Source organism: Erythrolamprus reginae, chromosome 6 (genome assembly GCF_031021105.1).
Source record: "Erythrolamprus reginae isolate rEryReg1 chromosome 6, rEryReg1.hap1, whole genome shotgun sequence".
In the NCBI taxonomy this organism is placed as follows: Eukaryota; Metazoa; Chordata; class Lepidosauria; order Squamata; family Dipsadidae; genus Erythrolamprus; species Erythrolamprus reginae.
This window is the reverse complement of record NC_091955.1, coordinates 64,354,091-64,380,678: the sequence shown is the minus strand read 5'-3', so window position 1 is coordinate 64,380,678 and position 26,588 is coordinate 64,354,091. Positions and strand designations below refer to the sequence as shown.

Sequence of the window (26,588 nt, the reverse complement as noted above, 5' to 3'; positions counted from 1 at the left end):
AGCTGGTCGTCAGAATGTTTTTAAAACTTTTTTTTTAAAATGGCTTTAAAAGTTTTTTGCAAAAATAATTTTAAAGGTTTTTTAAAAGTTGGCCACACATCCCAATCACATGACCACCCACCAAGACACGACCACCAAGCCACAACCACAGAACCGGTAGGGAAAATACCGGAAAAAAAAATTTGCAAATTGGAGAGATTAAAACCCAAAGGATCTAATGTAGCGGTGAAATTCAAAAAATTTCACACTGTGTTAGACCCCTAGGGTTTTAATCTCTCCAATTTCCTATTTTTTAAAAAATATAAAAAAGTAAATAAAATATGAGGCTCCATCAAGTGTCCATAAAGACTGCTTTCTGAGTCTGAGCTTGATGTAAATCCCGACTCTCAGTCATTCCATTCATAAACTGAAAGTAAAAATGAAAAATTTTGCAGTCTACTCATGAGGTGCAGCTGTTCAGAGCCATATAGGTGATCTCATGGATGATCTCAACAATCTCTCATTCATTCTGGAGCAATTCCCCTAAAAAGTCTATCTTGCTAGCAAACCCAGCAAGGTATCTGCTCACCATGGCGCTTGGAAGAACTACCCATTTTCCAACATTTTTGAGAGAACGTTCATATGTATGTATAAAGGGAGCGGGTAATATCTCTCTCTTTGAAGGAATTTGTGGCACACGTTTCCTAAATAAGTCTTTAGACCTATTTATTTATTTATTTATTTATTTATTTATTTATTTATTTATTTTGATTTGATTTGATTTGATTTGATTTGATTTGATTTGTATGCCGCCCCTTTCCGTAGACTTGGGGCGGCTCACAACACAATAAACCAATTCATGACAAATCTAATAATTTACAATTTAAAATTTAAAAATAGTTAAGAAATCCCATTTTTAAGCAGACATACCTACAAACATACCATACATAAATTATATAGGCCCGGGGGAGATATCTCAATTCCCCCATGCCTGACAACAAAGGTGGGTTTTGAGGAGTTTACGAAAGGCAAGGAGGGTAGGGGCAGTTCTAATCTCTGGGGGGAGCTGGTTCCAGAGAGTCGGGGCCGCCACAGAGAAGGCTCTTCCCCTGGGGCCCGCCAACCGACATTGTTTAGTTGATGGGACCCGGAGAAGGCCGACTCTGTGGGACCTAATCGGTCGCTGGGATTCGTGCAGCAGAAGGCGGTCTCGGAGATATTTTAGGCTAAAGTGTTATAGAAAACGATAGACAGAATATAGTTAAGAACATGGAAGTAGTGAATTATCTAAACCTCTTTCAGTCAAGTTTAGGGTCAGAGTTTCATACAGAAACAGTCTTGTTTCATGTTTATCCCTCCAAATTCTGATGAAGTGGGAAGCATATTTCAATGCAATTTACAATTACAGCACAGAACCATAAAACAATATTTTTAAATGTGACAATTGTTATACTGTACATAAGTACATTCTTTAAAAATTGATGTGTAAATACAGAAGAGAAAGTAAACCTAAATAAAGTAAGGCATCATAAATTTAAACTTATTATTTATTAATATCAAATTTATATGCCACCCATCTCACTATCCAAGGAACTCAGGGGGGGCTTACAATATAATAAAAGCAAAGATATAAAACAGGATGAATAACGGGATGAATAAACTTTAAATTCCCCTTTTTACTTTTTTAACACCCACAGATCTGAGAGCTATTTTTAAGTACATCTTTGTAACAAATCGATAAACAAAAATATACATATTGACACAATAGCTAGACCTTACAAAACAAAAATGTGTGCAGTTTAATCTGAAAGCTAGAACTTACAAAACAAAAATGTGTGCAGTTTAATCTGAAAGAAGGAAATCCTTTCTAAACTGCAAATGAGAAGTGTGTAGTTTAAGTGCAACAAAGTATAGATGTGTTGGGCACTTGATTGCTCAACAGCCTTTAACATCCTTTCTGAAGGCTTCACACCAAATACCAAAACAACATGAGAAATGTCTGCTTTCCTACTTGCTAAAAAATTATTACTGCATTCAATACATAAAATTCTTGCTTTAGCATTCAGTAGTATTTTCTCCTGTGTGACAGCAAATTTTTTAAATGTTAGTTAATCTTGCGTGTATTCATTTCATCATTCTCCTTCCCTGTATTTCATGAACAGCCGTAACACATTTCTTTGCAAAATCTCTAGTATTATCTAGTGACTCTGATGTACAATAGTTCTTCAATGTGACAGTGTTGCAAATGCAAAAAAATTAACTTTGTAATTTTCCTATCCACATGCTACTAAGCCATTGTTTCCCAACCTTGGCAACTTGAAGATATCTGGACTTCGACTCCTAGAATTCCCCAGCCAGACTTCTGGGAGTCGAAGTCCAAATATCTTCAAGTTGCTAAGGTTGGGAAACACCGTACTAAGCAAGTGTGCAGCCATGTTCGAAGTTCAAGCAAGACAATAGTGTATTAAACAGGAAACCTGCTAAGGAAATGATAACATGAATTTAATATTTACAATGTTTTGAGCATGGCAGCATCTTTGCATAAGATGTTTGTGTATAGTACTACTTTTTACGCGGTGCAAATGCTCAGAAAGCAGTTGCTAATGTGGTGAGTATCAGAAATTAAAAATGGCCTTTTTTGGCCAAGCTGACAGAGCACGCAACAAATTCAAACTAATATTAACCGCTCCAAGCTTGACTGTAAAAAATATAACTTTAGCAATCGAGTTTTCGAAGCATGGAACTCATTACTGGACTCAGTAGTGTCAACCCCTAACCCCCAACATTTCTCCCTTAGACTATCCACGATTGACCTCTCCAGGTTCCTAAGAGGTCAGTAAGGGGCGTACGTAAGTGCACTAGCCTGCCTTTCGTCCCCTGTCCAATTGTCTCTCCTTTTCTCATATATTTTTTCTTCCTTTCATATATCTTCTCCTCTATTTTTATATCTTTTCTTTATATATAATACTTCATGTCTATCCTCTTCAATATGTATTGTGTATTGGACAAAATAAAAAAATAAAAAAATAGAATAAAAGAATAATTTCTGAGTAGACATGTCTGAAAGAGGAATAACAAATCTTAAGTCATACTTACGAGGCATGATCCCTTGACTAACCAGCTCTTCACGTGTCCGTCGCTGCTGAAGCTTCAACTGTAGCACTGCATGAGGCAGACAAAGAAGTAAGTGAGGAGCAAGTTACTCTTAAGATACACTGTGCAGATACTGCAAGGTACGCTGTGCAGAAAAGTGTTCATTTTCCCCTGTTCATTTTTATTTTTTTCTATCTCACGAACATTAGCAGAGAAGCTGCAATCCCCACCCAACACTTGAAAATTGCAGAAGTGGCTTCAGCAACAAGGTTTCCGTATTCCGCAGCGGACGCCGGGAGAGGAAGTTACAAAGCATTTTAGTAAGTTGATTTTTTAAAATCCACAAAGTATGAAAATTACTCAAGAATTCTCATAGCAACAAATAGGTTTGCAAATCATGAAACTAGAAAACAAGAAAAGACTACACAAACTGATTCTGTATTACAGTAGTAGGATGTTATCAAAACAAAGGTTGCTAAAAGATCACTTTATATATGCCTAGTTCAGAAACCCCCTGGAACATGCCAATTTGGGATAATTCACACAATTCTCCTATCCTGGCACCTGGATAAAGCTGACTGATGATGAAACTTAAGTCTGGAAGATAACTTCTGACATACGCTAACACTTATCATGAGTCGATATCCATGAGGCTTATTTCAACCACATCTACAAATCACACTACTGTTGTTGCTCCTTCCTTCCTTCCTTCCTTCCTTCCTTCCTTCCTTCCTTCCTTCCTTCCTTCCTCCCTCCCTCCCTCCCTCACCCCTCCCTCCCTCCCTCCCAGCCAGCCAGCCAGCCAGCCAGCCAGCCAGCCAGCCAGCCAGCCAGCCAGCCAGCCAGCCAGCCAGCCAGCCAGCCAGCCAGCCAGCCAGCCAGCCAGCCAGTATTTGCCTGCATGCATGTTCATTCCAGATTTTTTTTCCCCATTTCAAGAGTTGAGAAACATTTTAGGTCTTCCTGATTAGGAACCAAATAGCCCTGAAAACATTTTTTAGGACTTCAAGTGTTGTTTCAATCCTGCTATTGAACCTCTTGGTCAAAGACATTTATTTTTCACTGTCAAAGAATAGAAAAAACATATATATATTCATAGATAGGCTTATCTTATAGTTAAGATTTTAACCAAAATAGGCGTTGATTGCTTACCTGAACGCCTCTTCTCGTACGGTGAGCGGGTACAGCAGTCACATGGGTTGCTCATGTCCAATCCGGTGGAACTGAGCCTAGTATTAAAAAAGCTTGCCGGATCCGCCCCTTCCCCAGAATTCGCGAATCCATAGACTAGGCTCAGTTGTGAAGCTCTGTAGTGTTCAACTCTCATTGTTAGAGGAAGAAAGGTATAGAAAGGTAAAGAAAACACATACAAGGGCGGGAAGTGACTGCTGTACCCGCTCACCGTACGAGAAGAGGCGTTCAGGTAAGCAATCAACGCCTATTCTCCGTACTGAAGGAGCGGGTCCAGCAGTCACATGGGACATACCCAATAGATGGTCCCTAGGGTGGGATTAGCTTGCTATCGTGAGAGATAACGGATTGGAGTACCCTTCTGCCGAAGGCAGCGTCCGCTGAAGCATAAGAATCAATTTTGTAGTGCCTGATGAAGGAATTTGGCGAGGCCCAAGTGGCTGCTTTGCAGACCTCCTCCAACGGGGCTTGAGTCGCCCAAGCGGCCGAGGTGGCTGCGCTCCTGGTGGAATGCGCAGTGATGTTCCTTGGAACTGAGAGGGAGGCCGACTCATAGGCCTTAGATATAGTCCCTCTGATCCAACGGCCTATTACTGTTGAAGACACTTTTGCCCCCATGACTCTGGGATGATAGGCTACAAAAAGTGCTTCTGACCTCCGAAAGGGTCCTGTGCGTTGGATATATATTCTCAGCGCTCTGGTGAGATCCAGGGTGTGCCATCTAATTGCCAAGGGATGGTCTCGTTGGAGGCAGAAGGAAGGTAGGACAATATCCTGAGATCTGTGGAACATGGAACTGACCTTGGGTAAGAAGGTGGGGTCCAGTCGCAAGACTACCTTGTCCTGATGGAATTGACAAAGGTCCTGCCTGATTGAGAGGGCAGCCAGCTCCGAAATGCGTCGGGCAGAGGTAATAGCCACCAGGAAAGCTACCTTAAAGGATAGGTACCTGAGGGACGCCGATTTTAGGGGTTCGTATGGTGCCTGCGTGAGGGAATGGAGAACCCGTGGCAAATCCCAGGATGGATACCTGTGGACCTTGGAAGGTCTGAGGTTGGCTATGCCCTTGAGGAATTCCTGAACTTCAGGGAGGGATCGGAGAGGCTGTCTGCGGGGACCCCCTAGGACAGATGAAATGGCTGCCAGATGACGCCGGAGGGTGCTGGTGGAAAGCCCTTTATGGAAGCCTTGCATAAGGAAGGAAATAATTCTGTGTATGGGGATGCACAGAGGGGAGAGACCTTCCTGTAGACACCACTGGTGAAACTTGGACCACGTGTGGTCGTAGATTCGATTGGTCGAGCCCCTTCTGGCCTTTAAAATGACCTCCACTGAATCGGAGTCATGCCCACGCAGTTCTAAATCTCTCCTGATAACAGCCAGGCGGTGAGGTGGAACCACTCCGGGTCTGGATGGAAAGAGGCCCCCTGCCGCAGCATATCCCCCGAAACGGGGAGTCGCCAAGGGTCCTGGACGGACAGCTGTTGGAGATCCGCGAACCAGGGCCGGCGGGGCCAATGAGGGGCGATTAAGATTACTCGGGCCCTCTCGGTGAGGACCTTGTGAATCACGTCCGGGAGGATTGGAATTGGAGGAAATGCGTAGAGTAGGCCTGGAGGCCATGGGCTCCGGAGGGCATTGATTGCTTCCGCTCCCGGGGATGGAAATCTGGAATAGAAGCGAGGGAGTTGGGCGTTCGCATTGGTCGCGAAGAGATCCAGAACTGGTAGGCCGAATCTGAGGGTGATTTGATGGAACAGGTCTTGATGGAGGTTCCACTCTCCTGGGTCTATCGTCGCTCGGGATAGCCAATCCGCCTGGACGTTGAGACTCCCCGAGATGTGATCGGCTAGGAGCGACTGGAGATGTTTTTCCGCCCAAAGGCCCAACTTGAGGGCCTCCCTCATGAGAGCCTTGGATCTCGTGCCCCCCTGTCTGCAGATATGGCTTTTTGTGGCAATGTTGTCGGTGAGAATGAGAACGTGCCGGTTGGGAATGCGAGGAGAGAAATGCTTCAGAGCCAGGGAAACGGCTCTTAACTCTAGCCAATTGATTGGCCTGGAAGCTTCCTCCGGGGACCACGTGCCCTGGGCTATCATCCCCTGGGCGTGGGCGCCCCATCCCGATAGACTGGCATCTGTGGTGATGACAAATTGATCCGGGCACCTGAACGGGGATCCTCTGTCCATGGCCGGAGACTTCCACCACTTGAAGGATCTGCGAACACTCAGTGGGATGACAATGCGTCGATTTGAGTTGCTGTGCCCCGATCTCTGAAAAGGCAATAGAAGCCACTGGTGTTCCCTAGCATGAAGGCGAGCCCAGGGAATGATGCCTATGCATGACACCATCTTCCCCAAAAGGGAAGATAGAGTAACTATGGATACTGAAGGATTAGATAAAATGTTAGAAATTAACTCCACTATGCTGAGTTTTCTCTCGGGAGAGAGAAAAACCTGGGAAGATTTTGAATCAATAATGGATCCCAGGTGAGGAATGGATGTGGAGGGTAGGAGGTGGCTCTTATCAAAGTTGATGGAAAATCCATGGTCCTGAAGGACTGACATGGTGACAGAAAGGTCTGTTTTCACTCTCTCTAGGGAGTTCCCATGAATTAAAATATCATCAAGATAACATAAAATGTGGATGGGAGACGCCCGGATATAGGCCGCCAGGGACCCCAAGAGCTTTGTAAAGACCCGAGGGGCCGAGGAAAGGCCAAAAGGCATCGCCCTATACTGGAAATGCCTGCCTTGAAAGGAAAAACGTAAAAATTTTCTGTGGCATTTGGCTATGGGAATGTGAAGGTAGGCCTCAGTGAGGTCTAAGGAGACCATGAAATCTCCCGAGTGAATGGCGGCCAAAATAGAAGACAAGGAGTGCATCTTAAACTTCCTATATTTGATGAATAGGTTTAGTTTCTTTAAATCCAAAATGGCTCTCCAGCCTCCGGAGGACTTTGGAACCATAAATAAGATGGAGTAAAAACCTAGGCCCTTCTGACCGGAAGGGACCGGTTGAATGGCTCTGATGGACAATAGATGAGAAATGGCCTCCTCCATACGGTTACAATCTGAGGATGACCTGGGAGAAGGGCAGGAAATAAAACGTTTAGGGGGAGGAGAAATAAATTCTAAAAGAAGGCCTGTTTGAACAGTGTCAATGACCCAAGGGTCCTTGGAGGTGAGACGCCAATTAGAAGCGAAATGAGCTAGGCGACCCCCTATGGGAATGGAGGTAAGATTACCATCTAGGTTTTTTTGAAGCCCTGTTAGAGGAAGCTCCCCTTTGGAAACGAAAACCTCTACCCCTGGAGTTCCTACCTTGGGAACGAAAGCGGGGGGAATACTGACCTGGAGATCTCTGATAGGAAGCCGCTTGATCTTGCTGGCGCCCTGGGCGACGAAAGGACTGCGTTTTGGTAACCTTTTTCGTGGTTGGACCCAAAACCTTCTTCTTGTCCGTGGTCTCCGTGAGGAGTGGATCCAGAAGATCACCGAAGAGAAGGTCGCGCTTTAAGGGGCCCTGGGATAACTGCCACTTTTGGCGAACTCCCGCTTGCCAAGGGCGAATCCATAGGAGTCTTCTTGCCGTTGTGGAAGCTGCAATAGACTTAGCAGAAAATCTGGTAGATTGCAAGGTGGCATCAGCCACGTACTGGGCAGCTGCAAAGACCTTGTTGAAGTCTTGTTGACCTCTCAAGTCATCGGGAGGAATGTGCTGTTGAAGTTGGCGAAGCCACAGCAGCATGGCTCTGGAGAAGAAGGAGGCCGCTGCAGAACTTTTAATGGCCCAGGAATCAGCGGAGAATCCTCTTTTGAGCATTTGCTCGATGCGCTTGTCCTCAGGACGGAGGACTTCCTCCGCCTCGCCTGGCACAGCCGCTGCCGAGTGAAGAATCTTGACAGGTTCATCTGGTTTGGGAAAAGATAGAAGCTCTTCATAGGAAGAGGAGAGTTTATACAACTTTCTGTCCTTGGTGGAGGGATTAAGGCCAGAAGCTGGAAAATCCCACTGTTTGAGTAAGGCATCTTTAAACAATTTAGGCATAGGAATTACCTCGTTATCCTCCTGTTCCTCTGTGAAGTAAGGTAAATTCTCCTCCGGGGGATCAGTGGAAGTGGAGGCTTGTTTCTCCTTGGCCGCTAATCCCGTAGAAATTCTAGCTTTGAGGAGGAGAGATTTGAATAGTTGAGAAGGAAAAATAGTAATTGGAGGAGGGACTTTTATTTGGGATTCCTCATCCTCTGATAAGCCCTGAAAGGGGTCTTCATCCTCCTCTACATCCTCATATTCATCCTGGGAGGATTCTGAATCATCCTGAATAGGAGCTCTGACCGCTGGGGAAGAACCCAAGGGGCGGGAGGAACGAGAAGGAGGAAGAGGTAAAGGAAGCTCATTGATGGTGGAGAGTTTGGCATCAATGGCTTTGGACAACACAGCAAAAATAGATTGGAACTCAGGAGGTAAACTGGAAATATCAGCAGAAATGGCAGAAGACTCCCTAAAGGCCTGGGAGGATCCTGGCTGGGGGGAATCTTCAATAATATCTGGTTCCTCTGGACCTATGCCCCATAGGTTAGGTTGGGGTCTGTCTAGGTTTGGCTCATCCAGAGATAACACAGGGACCCCAGAAGGAGGCAGACTAGAGGCCTCTGGTGGGTCTTGACTACTGATTACTTGGGCCTGCACTTTCAAACGTTTTGCTGATTTGTCATGAATTTTTTGTAGGGCTAGGTCCCTTCTCTTCTCGGCCCTGGTGACCTTGGTCGAGGGGCGGGCCCCTGGAGAAGAGGAGGAAGAGGCCTGGGGGATACTAGTAATCTCATCGCCTGTAGGCCTGGCCTCTCTGGGACCTTTAGTTGTGCCTCTCTTGGGAAAAGTAGCCATAGTCTGACAATTAACAGAAGACAAGGCTGAGCCAATAACTAAATTATAAGGAGAAGATTTCAAGGACTTCCCAAGAGGAATGGATCCTGCTTCGAGGCCTCGAAGCTGCTGAAACGTGAGGACAATCTGGGCAAACCCAGAGTTCGTGCCCCCAAATCCAGCGGGGCCAGCCTCCCTAAACTTAGTAATTAAGTAAACCAAGGCACTCTGGTTGGAGGCTTAGCCGGTGGAGAATTTAGCCTGGGACCCCCAAGGCCCGCTCCCGGATCCACGCGGTGGACTGAGGCCTACGCGGCTGGCAGAAGGCCAACACGAGAGGCCTAGATTTTTAAAAAAAGGGCGCGAAGGCCTTCGCGCCGAAAAAAATCGCTCCGTAGAATTTCTTAAGGGAAAAGCGATCGACTAAGTCCAGGAGACTATAAGGCGTCTCACTCCGCAGGAGGTATTTTATAAGCCCTTAAATATTTGTATACAATAAATAAACAGTTAATTCAATGGTAAATACTTGCACCAGGACCTCCAGGCCAAAGGATTAGAAGAATCCACAAGCGGCCGCAGGAATCGTAACCGGCAAAACCGCCGGGGGAAAACGAAACCGCAACTTCTCCCAAGGAAAAAAGCCGAGCCGCTTCTTTTCTTTTTTTCTTTTAAACGGCTGGCGCAATTAGTGCAAGTAATTAAATAAAGACAATAAATCTTACTACTTTTTTGAAGGAAAGATCGAAGGGAAGGTGTTAGAATGTTGAACGAGCTATCACAATACAACCGCAGGATATGCGAACTGAGCGAATTCTGGGGAAGGGGCGGATCCGGCAAGCTTTTTTAATACTAGGCTCAGTTCCACCGGATTGGACATGAGCAACCCATGTGACTGCTGGACCCGCTCCTTCAGTACGGAGAATTCAATGAAAAATGTACCACCTGTGGATAAGCTAACACTTAAAATTTTCATGATTTTATTTTCACAATTGGCTTACTAGTGATGACAATTTTTTCATGCTATTTTGGTTTAAACTTTGAGGGTTGGTTTATCTGCAGATGAAATGTATCTGTAAATATCCACGGGCACTGTAAAAAAAACTATTACTATATAAAGGTCCTTGAGTATACTGATGGCCCTTTCTTACAGACTGCCTGTTCAATGATCATTCAAAGTTACCACTATGCTGAAAAGGGAGATTTATGATCAGTCCTTAAAGTTACAGCCATTACCATGTTCTGCAGTTACATGCTCGCTGTTTGTGAGCTTCACTTCTGGCTTCCAACAAGAAAATTCAGCCGGAAACAAGAAGGAAATGACATTTTTAGGCAGCATAGTCCTTTCACACTTCACTTTATGATCACACTGTTTAACAACAGAGTTGCTGGTCCCAACTGTGACTGGTAATTGAGGACTACCTGTATACTCACAGATAAGCCTATCTGTGGATAAGCAAAGTTTATTTGTTTGGTATATTTTGGTATCTAAAATTCTCAACATATCCATGAGTACTGTATATATGGCACCAGTGCTTCTAGGGGAAAAAACTAGAAAACCATTTTTCTTACATTATGTCATAGACATCGAAACTGCAATACTTCAGGTCAATTAAAATATTGGGATTGGATAAAGAAATTAAATCTAATAATTAAATTAATGAAATACATGTAATAATTATACCTGTGTATTTGTCTTTAGACATTAAAAAATACAAACTAGAAATTTCTGCAGAGATGCTCCTGGAGATACACTCTAAAATTGTGACTAACACTGTACTATTAATATTTATTATACAACTATTCCCAATTTGTGAAATTTCATTTTCCTAAGATTTACAAAATTTGTTCCTAGATACATTTACCTTCTACACATATGGATAGGTATGGATAGGATACTTTCTTTCAGCAAAAATAGAATTTTATTTATTTATTTATTTATTTATTAATTAATTAGATTTGCATGCCACCTCTCTCCGTAGACTCGGGGCGGCTAACAACAGTAAAAAGACAATATGAACAAATCTAATATTAAAAGTAATGTAATAAACCCCAATTTAAGAAACCAATCATACATACAGACATACCATGCATAAATTTTATAAGCCTAGGGGGAAGGGAATATCTCAATTCCCCCATGCCTGACGACAGAGGTGGGTTTTAAGGAGCTTACGAAAGGCAAGGAGGGTATGAGCAACTCTGATATCTGGGGGGAGTTGGTTCCAGAGGGTCCGGGCCGCCACAGAGAAGGCTCTTCCCCTGGGTTCCGCCAAACGACATTGTTTAGTCGACGGGACCCGGAGGCCAACTCTGTGAGACCTAACTGGTTGCTGGGCAGTCCCGGAGATATTCTGGTCCGATGCCATTAAGGGCTTTATAGGTCATAACCAACACTTTGAATTGTGACCGGAAACCGAATCATATAACAGTGCAAACATTTAAATCTACTAAAACATATTGCTTCTTTATATTTACTCTGAAATGATTTTTAAAAGCACATTAATTCTATAAGTGAAATTGTGAAATTACTGATACTAGCTTCACTTTATTGCTACTGAGAGGGTGGATGAAAACTGGAATAACAAGCAGTTTGTATAGGAAGTGAAAATACCCATTTTAACTAGAAGAAAATATAGAAGAGCTCGCGATATGGTGAAAGTAATGTTAATTATAGATAAAAATTAAAATGATTGTGCTTTTATAAGTGCCACAACGCTGCTGCTTTTCCCACATTCTTATTTTAGAGTACAAAATTATGTTACATGTGATGTCTGCAAAAGCAATTTCTTGGTTTAAGCTAAACCAATATTGGCTGCTATTGGTAATATTTTTGATTTTCACTCTCTGGACAAACCACCATCCTGCCTGAAATTCCATACCCTAATCTTTTAATAAGATTGTTCATTGATCACACATACCTGGCATTATATGATATAAAGTACCATGGTTTTTTTTTTTTTTACTGAATGATTATGAAGAGTCACTAGCCCTTCAGGTTTTGCATTGGTCACCTGCAACAATCCAAAATCTATTACAGCACCCTATTAGGGATGTACTGTATAGGATTTGTTCAAGCAGGTTTTTAGAATCTCTCAGTGTGAATTTTCAGAATAGTGGGCAATGCCTGTTCCTATTCCTATCTTCCTATTTTTGGCAGAATGCAAATAGGATCTCTTTCTGCAACCATCAGCAAGTTCTGTACAAGAAGATGGGATCATAAAGACAGATCGGATGGAAGAGACATAGATCTAGGGAACAGAGAGCGTTTTCAAAGTTTAACTTTAACTGGTTCTTTGATAGGTGATCTCTAAATTCAACACAGACTCTGTGCAGTAACCATATTGGATTTTGCCTGAGCTTAAATACTTTTTTGGCAACAAAAAAGGTAAGGCTTTTATCAGACTTGGCTTTAATGACTGCTACAGTGGATTTAAAATTAAGTCCTAGCTTAATCAAGATGTCCTGATCATGTGAATTCACACAATATTCCAAGAACCCCAATTAGAGATAGGTTTGTGCGGTCCCTTTAGAAATATAATCACATGTCTAAAACCTGCATATACAACAAAAAGGTGCATATTTCAACAAAATGCAGTATCTGATATAGAATGCAATAATTCTCTCAATAAGGGCATGTCATATCACCTCGAGATTCGACTGCTGCAATGCTCCCTACATAAGGCTACCTTTGAAGAGTGTTCAGAAACTGCAAATCGTGCAAAATGCAGCCGTGCAAGTGGTCATGTGCCTTCCCAGGTTTGCCCATGTTTCTCCAGCACTCCATGGACTGCACTGGCTGCTGATTGGTTTCTGGATGCAATTTATTGGTTATGACCTATAAAGCCCTACATGGCATCGGACAGGATTACTTGCAGGACCACTTCCTGCCGCATGAATCCCAGCAGCCAGTTAGGTCCCAAACAATCAGCCTTCTCCAGGTCCCGTCAACTAGAAAATGTCGCTTGGCAGGGCCAAGGGGAAGAGCCTTCTCTGTGGCAGCTCTGGCCCCCTGGAATCAGCTCCCCCCAGAGATCTGTACTGCCCCACTCTCCCCGCCTTTCGCAAGAATCTAAAGACTCGTTTATGCCGCCAGGCTTGGGGCCATTAGACTCCTGGCCGACAAAATGTATTGTATATTTGTTGTGTGAATGGGAATCATTGATGTTAAAATTAGTTAAATTAAATGGATTGGATGTTTACATTGTTCTTATATATGTTGTAAGTTACCCTTAGTCCTCAGAGAGGGACAGCATATAAATCCAATGAATGAATGAATGAATGAATGAATGAATGAATGAATGAATGAATGAAACAAATAAACAAATAAACAAACAAATGTGTTGAAGACTCCAGTGAGGAAATTGGAAGGATCAGCTCCTAGTATAAATGGAAGTTCAAGACCACCATGAGAAAAAATACATTTTTACTACAGATCCAGCTTTTCCTTAGGTAGCTCATCAGCACAGAAAACCCACAATCTACTCATTCAAAAGGCAGTTGTGACTGCCATCAAAATACTGTAGTTTCCTTCCAAGTGAGTGACAGTTTGGACAATATGGCTGATCATTAGCTCAAAAGATGCTGTTAAGATGCTAAAGATAGAACAAGAGGTACTATGAAGTGTCAAAAACAAAGGAAGAGAAATATGTTGCCTTTAAAAAATTATTTAACCAAAGTATGAGATAAAATAAAGCTACTAGAGATATAATAATAATAATAATAGTAGTAGTAGTAGTAATAATAATAATAATAATAATAATAATAATAATAATAAGAAGAAGAAGAAGAAGAAGAAGAAGAAGAAGAATTTATTAGACTTGTATGCCGCCCCTCTCCAAAGCAAGGTTAAATCTTTAATGACAAGCTCCTTCATTTTCAATTGCAAAAGGAATTTCATAAATATTACAGACGGAACAATTAAAAGGAAAAATTCCTCCTCCTGCACAAAGGATATTAAATAGTTCACTTAACTCTCTGCACTTTTCATGAATACATTATCAATATTGAGAATCTGAAATGTACATTATGCTAGAAACATGAGAGTAAATTACAGTCAAGACACCAATTGTAGTGTTAGTTCCAACCTGATTAGAAGCTGAAGAACTGAGAGAAGAGGCAAACCTACATCTGACACAATCACTACAGAACTAATTGGGTGCGGTCTTTGCAGTTGTGAAAAATCTTGCATAATAAAGAGGTATGGAACCTACGATTTCAACTAAATAGAAAGTATCTCCCAATAATCTGGAACTGAGCTGGCCTCTCTCTACTGGTGCAATTGCACATATATATATTTCAAATCCCAGTGAGGGCATGGCTAGCTGATGAGGCCAGAAGAAGGCCGAAATAGATCTATCCTAGTCTCTCTTAATTTTCAAAATTCAGCAAAAACATGTTACATACACACATATATATGTAGATTGTTCTGACTTCGGGTTTTACCCCATGTAATATTTTGAAGTGTCTTTACGACATTTAGGCGAAATCACATTTGCCATCATCAGGCTGAAGTTACTGGTTATTTCAGCCCGATGATGGCAAATGTGAGTTCGCCGAAATGTTGCAAAGACACTCAAAATATTACACAGGGTAAAACCCGAACTCAGAACAATCTACATACATATACCCGTGAAAATCTACAAAAACATATATACACACACACACACAAGCCATGAGAACCTCTGAGCACGTGCAGAAGCCAAATTTCCGACACTGCACATGCATTGCCCCACTATTTGAGAAGCATTGCACTAAGATCATGGGAAAAGACAAATTTCCCATGGTGTTAGGAACTAAAGCTTCTATTCTGGCACCTTGGCGAATATTTTTACAATCCGACCAATCAGGCATTTACAGTGGGAGTGTCCCTCTGACCTCCCAGCCAATCAGCTTAAAGTTCTGTTGGGAGAATTGACACTATTCTTATCGTTGGGGGTCACCACAACATGAGGAACTGTATTAAAGGGTCGTGGCATTAGAAAGGTTGCGAACCACTGCGCTAAAGAATACAACAAAACTTCTGTCATGTCAGCACTGCAATCTTTTGCCAATTTATAACATTGGGGGCATTACTTTTCACTCAACCATTGCAATTTTACTAATCAATTAATTACTAATTACCATATTAATTACTAATAGTATTTCTCAACTCCAGATACCTGAGATTAAAAAAGTTGAATTAAGGGGATCATAACAAAATCCCTTAACAATTACTACCGGTACTTTCCAATAAATGCCAGTACACTTTTATAAGAAATAAAACATGATGCCATTTTAGAACAACAGTAGAGATCATTATGGCAGAGACAGTTTATTGTTTATTTTATTTAGACAAGTATTGTTTCTATAACATGGCATTCCTTTACTATGGAAGAAAGGAAAAGTTCTGATTTTTCTACCCATGATATTTCAAACCTATATTTCAAAATCACGAAACTGCATCTCACTTACTTCAATTACTTTATGCAGAGGAATTCACTGGAAAAAGCATTTATTTTTGGAAGTTAGTTGTAAAAGGAAACCAAGCCACAGTTGCTTGACACTATCAAAGCTGAAACTAGCCAGAAGGGGTGTTGCAGCGGCACATTTTTTAAATAAATTTGCAAAAATATCTACATTTTGGGGGAGGGGGTTTCTGTCAAGATGAGGTGCTGAACTTTTTTGCTTTTACCAATGGCTGCAATGAACAAAGAGTAAAAAATTAAAAGGGTCTGAATAGTTTCTGTACCGACTGTACAACAGGAAGTTGATTTTTTTTTTTTTTTTGCAAAAAGTAATTTGGCTCTGCTATAACAAATTATCACTTACATTCCATTCTTACATTAATTAAATATAGAAACAGTCGTGTGCTACAACATGAAAAATGTCGAGGTTTTTTAAAAAATTGTTCTGGTTTTCATAGAAAAGGGGATTTGGTTTAGTTCAAGGGTAGGTATCTAATGTCATCCAGTTATTTTAACTTCATTTATCAACTTTAACCTCCATAAGCCCTGTTTATAACGGTAAATAGCAAATCAAATTACATAATATTTCCTAACACAGAACTTTGGGGCAACACAAAATGGATTATTTTCCATTTGAATCAAACATAAAAGCAGATATAAAATAACATAATAGGTATTACCTTCTGTAATCACAATCATGACAATCAGCTCTTCCCAAGATTTATATACCAACCATTGTGCTTTCCACATTTTCTAGAAAGTGACTTAAAATACCACTGGGAAATACCTTTTTGGCAAGGCTTGCTAATTCTTGTTAATTTCATTCTCTTAGTATGAAACTGCCATCTCTCTATGCTTGAGCCAACTTCCAAATACAGTGGTACCTCTACTTAAGAACTTAATTCGTTCCATGACCAGGTTCTTAAGTAGCAATGTTTGTAAGTAGAAGCAATTTTTCCCATGGGAATCAATATAAAAGCAAATAATGTGTGCAAACCCATTAGGAAAGAAATAAAAGGTCAGAATTTGGGTTGGAGGAGGAGGAAAAAGAGGAGGAGGACAGTCGCTGCTGAAGGAAGAAGTTGAGGTGATGGGAATCAAAAAAATCAAAAGTTTAAGGCTTTTTTTTAAAAAAAAAAGAGGGACTCTGAGGCACGCACCTCCCATACACCCAGCATGAGACTGCCTCCCATACACTGCACCAGAGAGAGAAACCCTGGTGGGCGAGAGGGGGAAACCTCCTGCTCCTTTGACCGAAAGGCAGCCTGCTTCCTCTTCCTTCCCATGCTGAAGGCCCCCCCCCCCATCTCTCGCTCGGTCGCTTTGTAGCCGGTGCCTTTCCTTTATTGTGATAACTCCTCAGTTTGGCTGAAGTCAAGTTGATCCAGCCAGGGAGATGCACCCCCTTTTGCCTTTCTGCACCCAGACGCTCCAGGCGGCAACCTCGCGCAGGGTGTATGGGAGGCAATGCAAGGGAGTCACCACAGCGAAGTGGTTTATTCCCTCTCCAAGCGCCCAGAGAAAGGAAAATGCTCCGTTCGTTCTAGAATGCCAACGCCTCCTTAAGCACCACCGAAAGGCTCCGCTGGCAGCCCAGAAAAGCCCAAGATGGCCGGGATTAAAGGGGGAACGGTAGCAAACTGGCTGGGCCTTCGTGCCGCTCTCAAATTTCTTTGGAAATTTTTCCGGCTCCGGTTCTTAAGTAGAAAATGATTCTTGAGAAGAGGCAAAAAAATCTTGAACACCCAGTTCTTATCTAGAAAAGTAGAGGCGTTCTTAGGTACCACCGTACTTGCCTTGGCCTGGAGGCTATGCAGGATTACAACGTAATTTCAGCTAAGAATTCTGTACTTTGCAAGTCAGTTCTCCACAATGATTTTTGAATGATTTTCGACATGATGTTTACTCCTGTTGTGTGTGGCATTTTGTTTTTTTTCTAACTAATTCCCATAAATTACACTATATTAAGCCCTCTGCTTTAAAGAAAATGATCCGAAAATATATGAACACACTTTAGATCCGAAAATATATGAACACTCACATATATGCAGATCAATTTTCCAACAGCATCTTCATTTTGAAATGTTGTTCTTCCATTTTTGCTGCCTGTATCATCCCTCAACAAAGCTGTAGTTTCCCTTACAAAGGACAGCACTGTTGCTTTGAGGAGTAAAGTTTAATCGGGATGTTTTTAGTAGCAGTTCACAGATTGTAGTTCCCATTTGGAACTTAGCTTTATGAGTAAAGAGTCTATAAATCACCCTTTCTCAACTTGGTTCCAGGGGAGCTCTTCAGCTCTGCAAGGAGTTCTGAAACTGAAGATGTTTGTACATGTTTTGGTTTTTTTTATGCTGGGGTACTCCAAGACCTGACAATTATCTTACAAGTTCCTCCAGGGTAAAAGGGTTGGGTAATTTCAGTTAACAGTTCATTCGTGGATACCCAATTTTCTTATATTTATTTATTTTAAACTTTCTAAAACAATATTTAAAAGGTACTTGTGAATAAAAGACATAAGTGACACATTTATCGCAAAAATTGACATTTTTCCTTCTTTCCTCTAAATAAGTGATATAAAGTTATTTGTTAAGTTGCTCATGCCCTGATTAAAAACCAGTATCTTATAAACTGATTCCAGGGATACAGAGTGCCAAATTTTCTTTAAAATATATAAATCCACAACAAAGTCTATGATTTGCTGAGTTGTTTGGCAATAGCCAAACTAAAAGAAGGATATGGATATAATCTAATTATACTATGCTATTTTATCCGTAAAATATAGAATGAGGTTTGCATAGCAATTTGAAATTTTGGATAACTTCCACTGAAACACAATCTAATATATCATCATGAACCATATGCCTTAAATGACAAACCTCCAAGTATAATATTATCTATGGATAACGTCATTTTAATGGTTCAAAATTAAGCTGACTTCAAAAATATGGTTGTTGCCCCTAAATAACAAAATATTCAATAAGCAATTGCTACTATTTAAATCTCCTATCCAATGGAGAAATGGGCACTTTTTGAAAAAGTTGGGCAATATTTGCATTTTTATAAAGGACATATAGTACATGCCTTATAACAATAAAATCCGGCTGAAACATTAATCTATTTTTACCTGGTAACACTTAATCAGGACAAGCTGGTTAATCTTTTAAAAAGAACATATGTAGTTATTTGAATCATGAATATTTAAGCATCAAGTTACTATTTTATTCCACCATAGTATTTAGACATAACAAGTTAGATTTGATGAAGCTCACCCTCGCATATGGGACGGCTTCAAAGCCCTGTCTAGGGTATTTTGTTCCATCAAATTCCCCATGTCATTCCAATGGATTTATTTTTAGCTAACACATATGACAGCAGTCTGGATTTCTTATACAGCTATTCCAACTATTTCTCCCAATGTAGGCTTTTTGGGTTGCTCTCATAAAGTTCTATCATCCATTCCCTTATCCATAATTACTAGGAATCATCCACTGCAATAGCCTCCATTAAATTAGATCAATGTTGAGTATCTTTTATTATTATTTTTGTTTCTTCCTCTTATCAATATCCAAACATCTTGTATCACTTCTGTCTCTTACTACCGAAACAGAAAGCCTTGTAAAGACTGAAGTTTAAAACCTAATTTAGATTCTCATGAGAGATCTTTACAAAATTGAACAAACAGCATCTTCTAAACAGAAATTAAGAGACATTTAAGCACTTATCAACATGAATGAATTCACTGTACAGTACTGTATTATAACAAACATACAAGGAGACCTTCAACAGATACGAATGGCAGCTTTTAAAGAGTCCTCTTAATATAAGACAAGGCTCACTAACCTTCCCTCAAACAGTGGTAGGAGTCCTGACTCAAGCCTGCATTCTTTACATCCTTTAATACAATCTCTTCAAATGGCACAATTCCACCATAAGTAGATTGGAGAGTTTTTATTTTGTCCAACATGTTGAAGACAATCCCAGGATCAGAATATTCCCTCAGGGTTGTTAAACTTAAGTAAAAGCCAATATATATGGCTCTAAATGTCCTGTTGAACCTTCGCTCTTGAATGCCAGTTTATAGCTTGAAGCTGGGCTCACACTGGGGTTAAGCAGATACAAGAGACAGATACATTTAAACAGCAGACATCTGAAGATCAGAATCAGTAAGCTCCTGGCCAAACTCGTCAGCAGCAAGTTCAGGCACAGAAATGTATTTCTATCATTGTGGAATGTATATCTATGCATGCAATAATGAGACTGAGCCTCAATCTTCACAATCAACACAATGACTGACAGAACGTTTCATCGAGCTGTGTGCACGAACAGCTAACCTCATTCACCCAAAATAGTATGCAGTTGGTTCCTCTACTCAGAGCTCAAACATTTGCCAAGCCAGCAACACTATGTGATACAGTCCTTGCCCTCTTTGTTTCCAAATCTAAAACTTCGATGTTCACAAAGATGACATGGAAACTTTGCATCAACAAACATCAAAACTCTTATCTTATCCAAACTTAACTAACATTCAATTATAGCAACTGGAGTAAAGCAACTAAACAAAATTAAATAAAAATGTAACATTAACCAATTATTTTCACAACTATTGTGCAAATAATAGTTTATTCTTGAATATTACAATACAACTGAGGCATTGCATCAATAATACATTAATCTCAACAGTGTTTCTTAATGTGTGGTGCTAGGTCCCGGGGGAGAGGGAAAAACTCTCTTGAGGGTCACAAAATCGAAATTATTTGCCAGATTATGTTGAAAACAGTATTAAAATATCATCTAAGGATCATGAGATCCAGCAGCTTCAAATGTATATATTTCCAGTTTTAATATGGTAAATACTGATAACTCAAACTAAGACTCTTCTGGAGTCCTTAATAATTTTTAAAAGTGGGAATGATCTTGTGAGGAAAAAAATAAAATAAACTCTAATCTTAAATAACACAAGGAGTTCTAAATTTTATTTCAGGCTTATTAAGGTCTACTGAGCGATTCTGGACATGAAAAAACAGAATTGCAAGCATCTTTACATCTTTCAAGATTTCACCTTTAATAATTCCATGAAAAAAATACTATACTCCTCTCCTTCAACTCAATCTGTAAAACTAAAATAAAGAAATAAAAGCTCTATGTTATTATTTAGCCTCAAAGAAAATAATCATATATTCAAAGTATGTTTAAATATTCCTTACAACCTTTTTTGAAAATTTCCATAAAAACCCTATCTGGTACACTCTAATTTGGCAAAGTCTGTCATTAAATCTTTGTACAAATATATATAAGCTGTTGGTTTGCTAGGTCTTGGTTACAATATTTAGCAGCATTTCACTTAGAAAGAAAGAAATAATTACTACAAATATAACACTCTAGCAAAATCATTTCTTACACAACTATCTCTACAAAGAATGGAGCAATTTCATCCTTGGGAAACTTCCAGTCTGTCTCTGGGGACAAAGAGATGTTATTGCAGAATAAAAACAAAGTATTCACCCCTTTTACATTTCAGATTAAAAACTCCAAATATATAAGCCTTCTGCAATTAACTCAATCATTAAATGGTCATTAGGCGAAACAGGAACTGTGCTTATGAACTTAATTCAGCATTCCTTTCCTTTACAGACCTATGAAGAACATAAACTTTAGTTTAGTTTAGTTTATTTAGATTTGTATGCCGCCCCTCTCCGAAGACTCGGGGCGGCTAACAACAATAAAAAACAATGTAACAAATCTAATATTAAAAAGTAATCTAAAAAAACCCAGTTTAAGAGACCAATCATACCAACAAGCATACCATGTATAAATTCCATAAGCCTAGGGGGAAGGGAGAAATTTTTTTTCAATTCCCCCATGCCTGACAACAGAGGTGGGTTTTAAGGAGCTTGCGAAATGCAAGGAGGGTGGGGGCAACTCTGATATCTGGGGGGAGCTGGTTCCAGAGGGTCGGGGCCGCCACAGAGAAGGCTCTTCCCTTGGGTCCCGCCAAGTGGCATTGTTTAGTTGACGGGACCCAGAGAAGACCCACTCTGTGGGACCTAACTGGCCGCTGGGATTCATGCGGCAGAAGGCGGTCCCTGAGGTAATCTGGTCCGGTGCCATGAAGGGCTTTATAGGTCATAACCAACACTTTGAATTGTGACCGGAAACTGATCGGCAACCAATGCAGACTGCGGAGTTTTGGTGTAACATAGGCATGCCTTGGGAAGCCCATGATTGCTCTCGCAGCTGCATTCTGCACGATCTGAAGTTTCCGAACACTTTTCAAAGGTAGCCCCATGTAGAGAGCATTACAGTAGTCGAGCCTCGAGGTGATGAGGGCATGAGTGACTGTGAGCAGTGAGTCCCGGTCCAGGTAGGGCCACAACTGGTGCACCAGGCGAACCTGGGCAAACGCCCCCCTCGCCACAGCTGAAAGATGTTTCTCTAATGTGAGCTGTGGATCGAGGAGGACGCCCAGGTTGCGGACTGATTGCAAAGTTTTTCATCACTGTTGTAAGTGTGGTCACTGAAAGAGGCAGATGTTAATCAAGGGCTACACGTACAAATTTAAAGGCGTTCAATCTATCTTCATAGGAATTATTTAAGCTATCAGAAATTTATTTTATTTTATTTATTATTTTATTTATTGGATTTTATTAATTGGATTTGTATGCTGCCCCTCTCCGAGAACTCGGGTCGGCTCACAAATTATATAAGAAAACATAATACATCTGAATCCAATTAAATTAAAAAACCCTACAAATCCTGATATAATTAAAATATTCATTATCATTCACATTCAAATTATTTCAACTTGGAGTTTTCTCACAGGTCATTTGACTTTTAAAGTGTTTTTTTTTAAATTTAACATTAACTGTACATGCCTGCACAGAGAATGCAGTTTATCCTTCTAGACAACTGACTTGCAGCTGCTCAAGCAGCTCAGGGGTTTGCTAGCAATGGTGGACAGGTGGCTAAAAAGAAATTTATCTCAAAGCAGAAGAGGCCATCTAGTTTAGGAATCTGCAATTCTGTCTAAATCTGCTGCTCTACAGCATTCCTACTCTCCTAACCAACCTGCATGTACATAGGCTGTATTTTTGCCGCGTCCGTTTCTTCTGCCTAAACTTTGCTTTAAATACCATAAAGTAAAAATGCAGGAATAGCAAATGAAGAAGAAACCTACCTTCTAAACTGGATAAGTTTCAAGTTTCAAGTTTTATTGGATTTATATGCCGCCCCTCTCCGAAAACTCGGGGCGGCTAACAACAATCATGAACAATATACAATAATAATCCAATACTAAAAGCAAATTAAAACCCCTTAATATATAAAACCAAACATACATACAAACATACCATGCATACAATTGTAATGGCCTAGGGGGAGAAGAAGTCTTAATTCCCCCGTGCCTGGCGGCAGAGGTGGGTTTTAAGTAGCTTACGAAAGGCAAGGAGGGTGGGGGCAATTCTAATCTCTGGGGGGAGTTGGTTCCAGAGGGCCGGGGCCGCCACAGAGAAGGCTCTTCCCCTGGGTCCCGCCAAGTGGTATTGTTTAGTTGACGGGACCCGGAGAAGACCCACTCTGTGGGACCTAACTGGCTGCTGGGATTCGTGCGCAGAAGGCGGTCCCTGAGGTAATCTGGTCCGGCGCCATGAAGGGCTTTATAGGTCATAAACCATAAACCATCAGTTAACCATAATAATTACTTCTACAAGTATGGGGGAGGGAAGGGGATTATGCTCTGGAGACAAATGGCTTCTCTGTCTCATCGCAGCACTGAACCTGTGATTTACTAATATATATATTTAATAATTAATGTTGTTCGAGTAATTTAATAAATTGTCAAAAATATATTTCAATGTTCAAGTACACTATGTCCAATGAAGAGGACAATCAATTAAGAAGTCACTCTGTATGACTGTTCCAGATTCTGCCAAGAACATTTGGATAGATAAATGCTTTTTAAGTCTCACAGATACACACAATTATATGTGAAAGGGCAGTTAAGATCAGCCGGCGTGAATCCAAGAAGCTGTATTTGAGGACAAATCTCTCCGTCTCTTGAGAATTTAACAAGAGTTTTGCTTTCAGAATGTACCATTTTGTTTTCCTACACGATAATAGAGAACTTAAAAACAAGCAGTCAAAACCACATTAAAACATTAATTATGGTATTAACTATATTCTTAACCAATCTGTTCCCTTTATTTATGTTCCCTACTCTTCTGAGTCACCTAAATATAAAACAAATAGCATTTTCTACCTTTCACATGCTACCTGGAAGAGTGAACTAACGCACATCCCTCGTGTGTTCTTCTCTAGCACGATACTTTATCCAAGGAGGCCACCAGTAAAGCTTAGCTTGCCAGCATTAAAATCCTTTGGTGGGAAGGGGGTTGAATGTCAGTCAGCCGGCTTTCAGAAACTCTTGATTTTTAAGCCAGCACCTTTACTACTACACTAAACAATAGGAAAAGACACACTTCATTAAAGAATTTGCAAATAGGCTATGTTTGTACGTTTTTGTCTTCAAATTCAAACAATGCACTACACTAATTTCTTATATACAAGCCTTCAGAACCTACAGAGTAAATAAATGTCTTCTGTATGCTGTAAATATAATAATAATAAATAAATAAATAAATAAATAAAATAATAATAATAATAATAATAATAATACATATGTACAAATTAATTACTTGGGATCCATTCCCTACACTGCCCTATATTGAACTATTAATATCATTTCTGTTATAAGTTAAGAGGCTTCAAGAATGTTTTCCAAAGGTGGATTATGGTCTATTTCTTGGTTCTTCTTCTTCACTTCCTTTTTTGTACTATTTTGAGTGTTTAGGGAGATAAAAAGTTCTTGATTTTCTGGCGGTCTCCATCACTGAAGTTAGTTGAAGTTGTTGTAGTATGTCTTTGATGTTGTTCTCCATCTTCTTCTGAATCTGCCCCTTGTTATTTGACCTTGTCCTCTTTTTGTATAAGCCTTGTATGATATGAAATGCCACAGCATCCTCTTCAAGTGAGCAAACCACTTTATTTGCTGTTTTTGTATGAAATGTAAGATTGGTTCTATGCCAATTCTTTCTCTTGCGGTCTCATTTCTGATTTTATCTTGTGACTCCAACAAATTTCCTCAAGTATCTCACTTCTGTGTAGTGACTAACTTTCATGTTTTGTTGTAAGTGTCCATGTTTGGTACTGGTAACATAGGATGGGGGTGTTTTGTATGAAATGTTTCTTATATTATTATTATTATTATTATTATTATTATTTATTGGATTTGTATGCCTCCCCTCTCCGTAGACTCGGGGCAGCTAACAACAATGATAAAACCATCATGTAACAATCCAATACTAAAACAACTAAAAACCCTTATTATAAAACCAAACATACACACAAACATACCATGCATAAATTGTAATGGCCTATACTGTATGAGTGAAGCAAGGTATCCTAATACCGGATTTGCCTTACAACATTGTATGTTAATCTCTTCATCCATTTTACCATCTTTAGTGAATATTGTACTTAGTTTTGAACTTTGATACTTGTTTTATGCTTGTTCCTTTCATTTACTATGTTTAGCATATGCTTTTTTCTTCAAATTGCCATTATTTCCATTTTCTCTTTGTCAATTCTCATATTATACTCTGGCATTCTTGGTTCATGGCCGTGAGATGATGTTGTAGTTTCCTAGCTGTACTTACTATCAATGCCTGGCCATCTGCAAAGAGTAGTTCACTGACATTATTTCCATTCTTGGGTTTGGCTTATTTGTTTATGCTGCCAATATAGGCGATCAACAATAGTGATGATAATACCCATCCCTGTTTTACTCCAGATGTTACTGTGAAGGGTTCCAATGTTCCTTGGTTTGTTCTGACTATATTTATTTATTTATTTTATTTATTAGATTTGTATGCCGCCCCTCTCTGTAGACTCGGGGCGGCTCACAGCAATAATAAACAATATATAACAAATCTAATAATTTAAGAGAAACACTAAAAAACCCATTATTAAAAGCAAACATACACACAAACATACCATACATAAACTGTATATTGCTATAATTCTGCAATCACTATATAAGCTTTTGCATATAATAAGATGTTCACTTTCTCCATATTGGATCAGTGTTTGCCATAACAATTTCCAGTCAACTCTATCATATACTTTCTCTTGGTCTACAAATGTGACTAAGAGATTCTTATTGTGTTCCAAATTATCTTCTACTAGTTATCCCTCAGGGCTTGGTAAACCTCCCTTGCTTAACATCTACCTGAATCTGTTGGATGAGATCATCCATCACCCAGGGTTGAGATATCATCAACATGCTGATGATACTCAGCTCTACATGTCTACAAATTACCAGGTTGTTTGGAGACGAGTGCTCTTTGCTATACAAAAAGAGTGCTTAGTTTATTTGAATTTCCGTTATAAAGAACATTGTTTCGAATTTTCAAACGTGTGTGTGTGTCTGAAATTTATACTTGTGAATTTTCGGGAGGATTCTACCAGAGAGCCCGACAGAACAATAACAAAAGATGGGGGGGGGGGTGCAAAAAAAAAAGATGGGTGGTGGTGGTGGAGTCTTCCATAGGTTCAGCAGCCACCTTCAATGTGGAAGTTCCACATTTGTTCCCCAGGCCACCCAGCAGAGCCATTTCTTCAGGCTCCCCTGGAAGGATAGAGTGGTGGCAGATCTTAACAGAAACTCTTCTGGATCCCAGTAATCAGAGTTCTTCGATCAATGGGATCGATAGTAGACCCTCTCTACTGGCACAAGTTCAATGTGCTTGTCCTAGTGGGATGAGATGATTAATTAGATAGCTTGGATTTATGGCATTTGATCATTCAAAGGGTAACCAGAAAAACTATATGGGAAAAGGCAGAGATTATCCTAAAAGCTCCTTTCTGGCCTCGCAGACCCTGGTTTGCGGACATCCAATCCTTCTCAGTGGCGCCTCCATGACGATTACCTCAGAGGACGGACTCACTCAGCCGGGGTCAAAC

The 26,588-nt window shown here is 40.3% G+C and overlaps 1 protein-coding gene across 4 annotated transcripts in view; it reads right to left on the bottom strand.

The window, feature by feature from the left end:
• The window catches only part of MRTFA (myocardin related transcription factor A), a 114,011-nt gene that overhangs the window by 47,250 nt on the left and 40,173 nt on the right, over window positions 1-26,588 (bottom strand). For all 4 annotated transcript variants that reach the window (XM_070756071.1, XM_070756068.1, XM_070756072.1 and 1 more), the window contains exon 3: window positions 3,076-3,141. In XM_070756071.1, coding sequence (XP_070612172.1) covers window positions 3,076-3,082 — 7 coding nt within the window. In that variant the 5' untranslated portion in view covers window positions 3,083-3,141. The remainder of the gene's footprint in view (window positions 1-3,075; window positions 3,142-26,588) is intronic.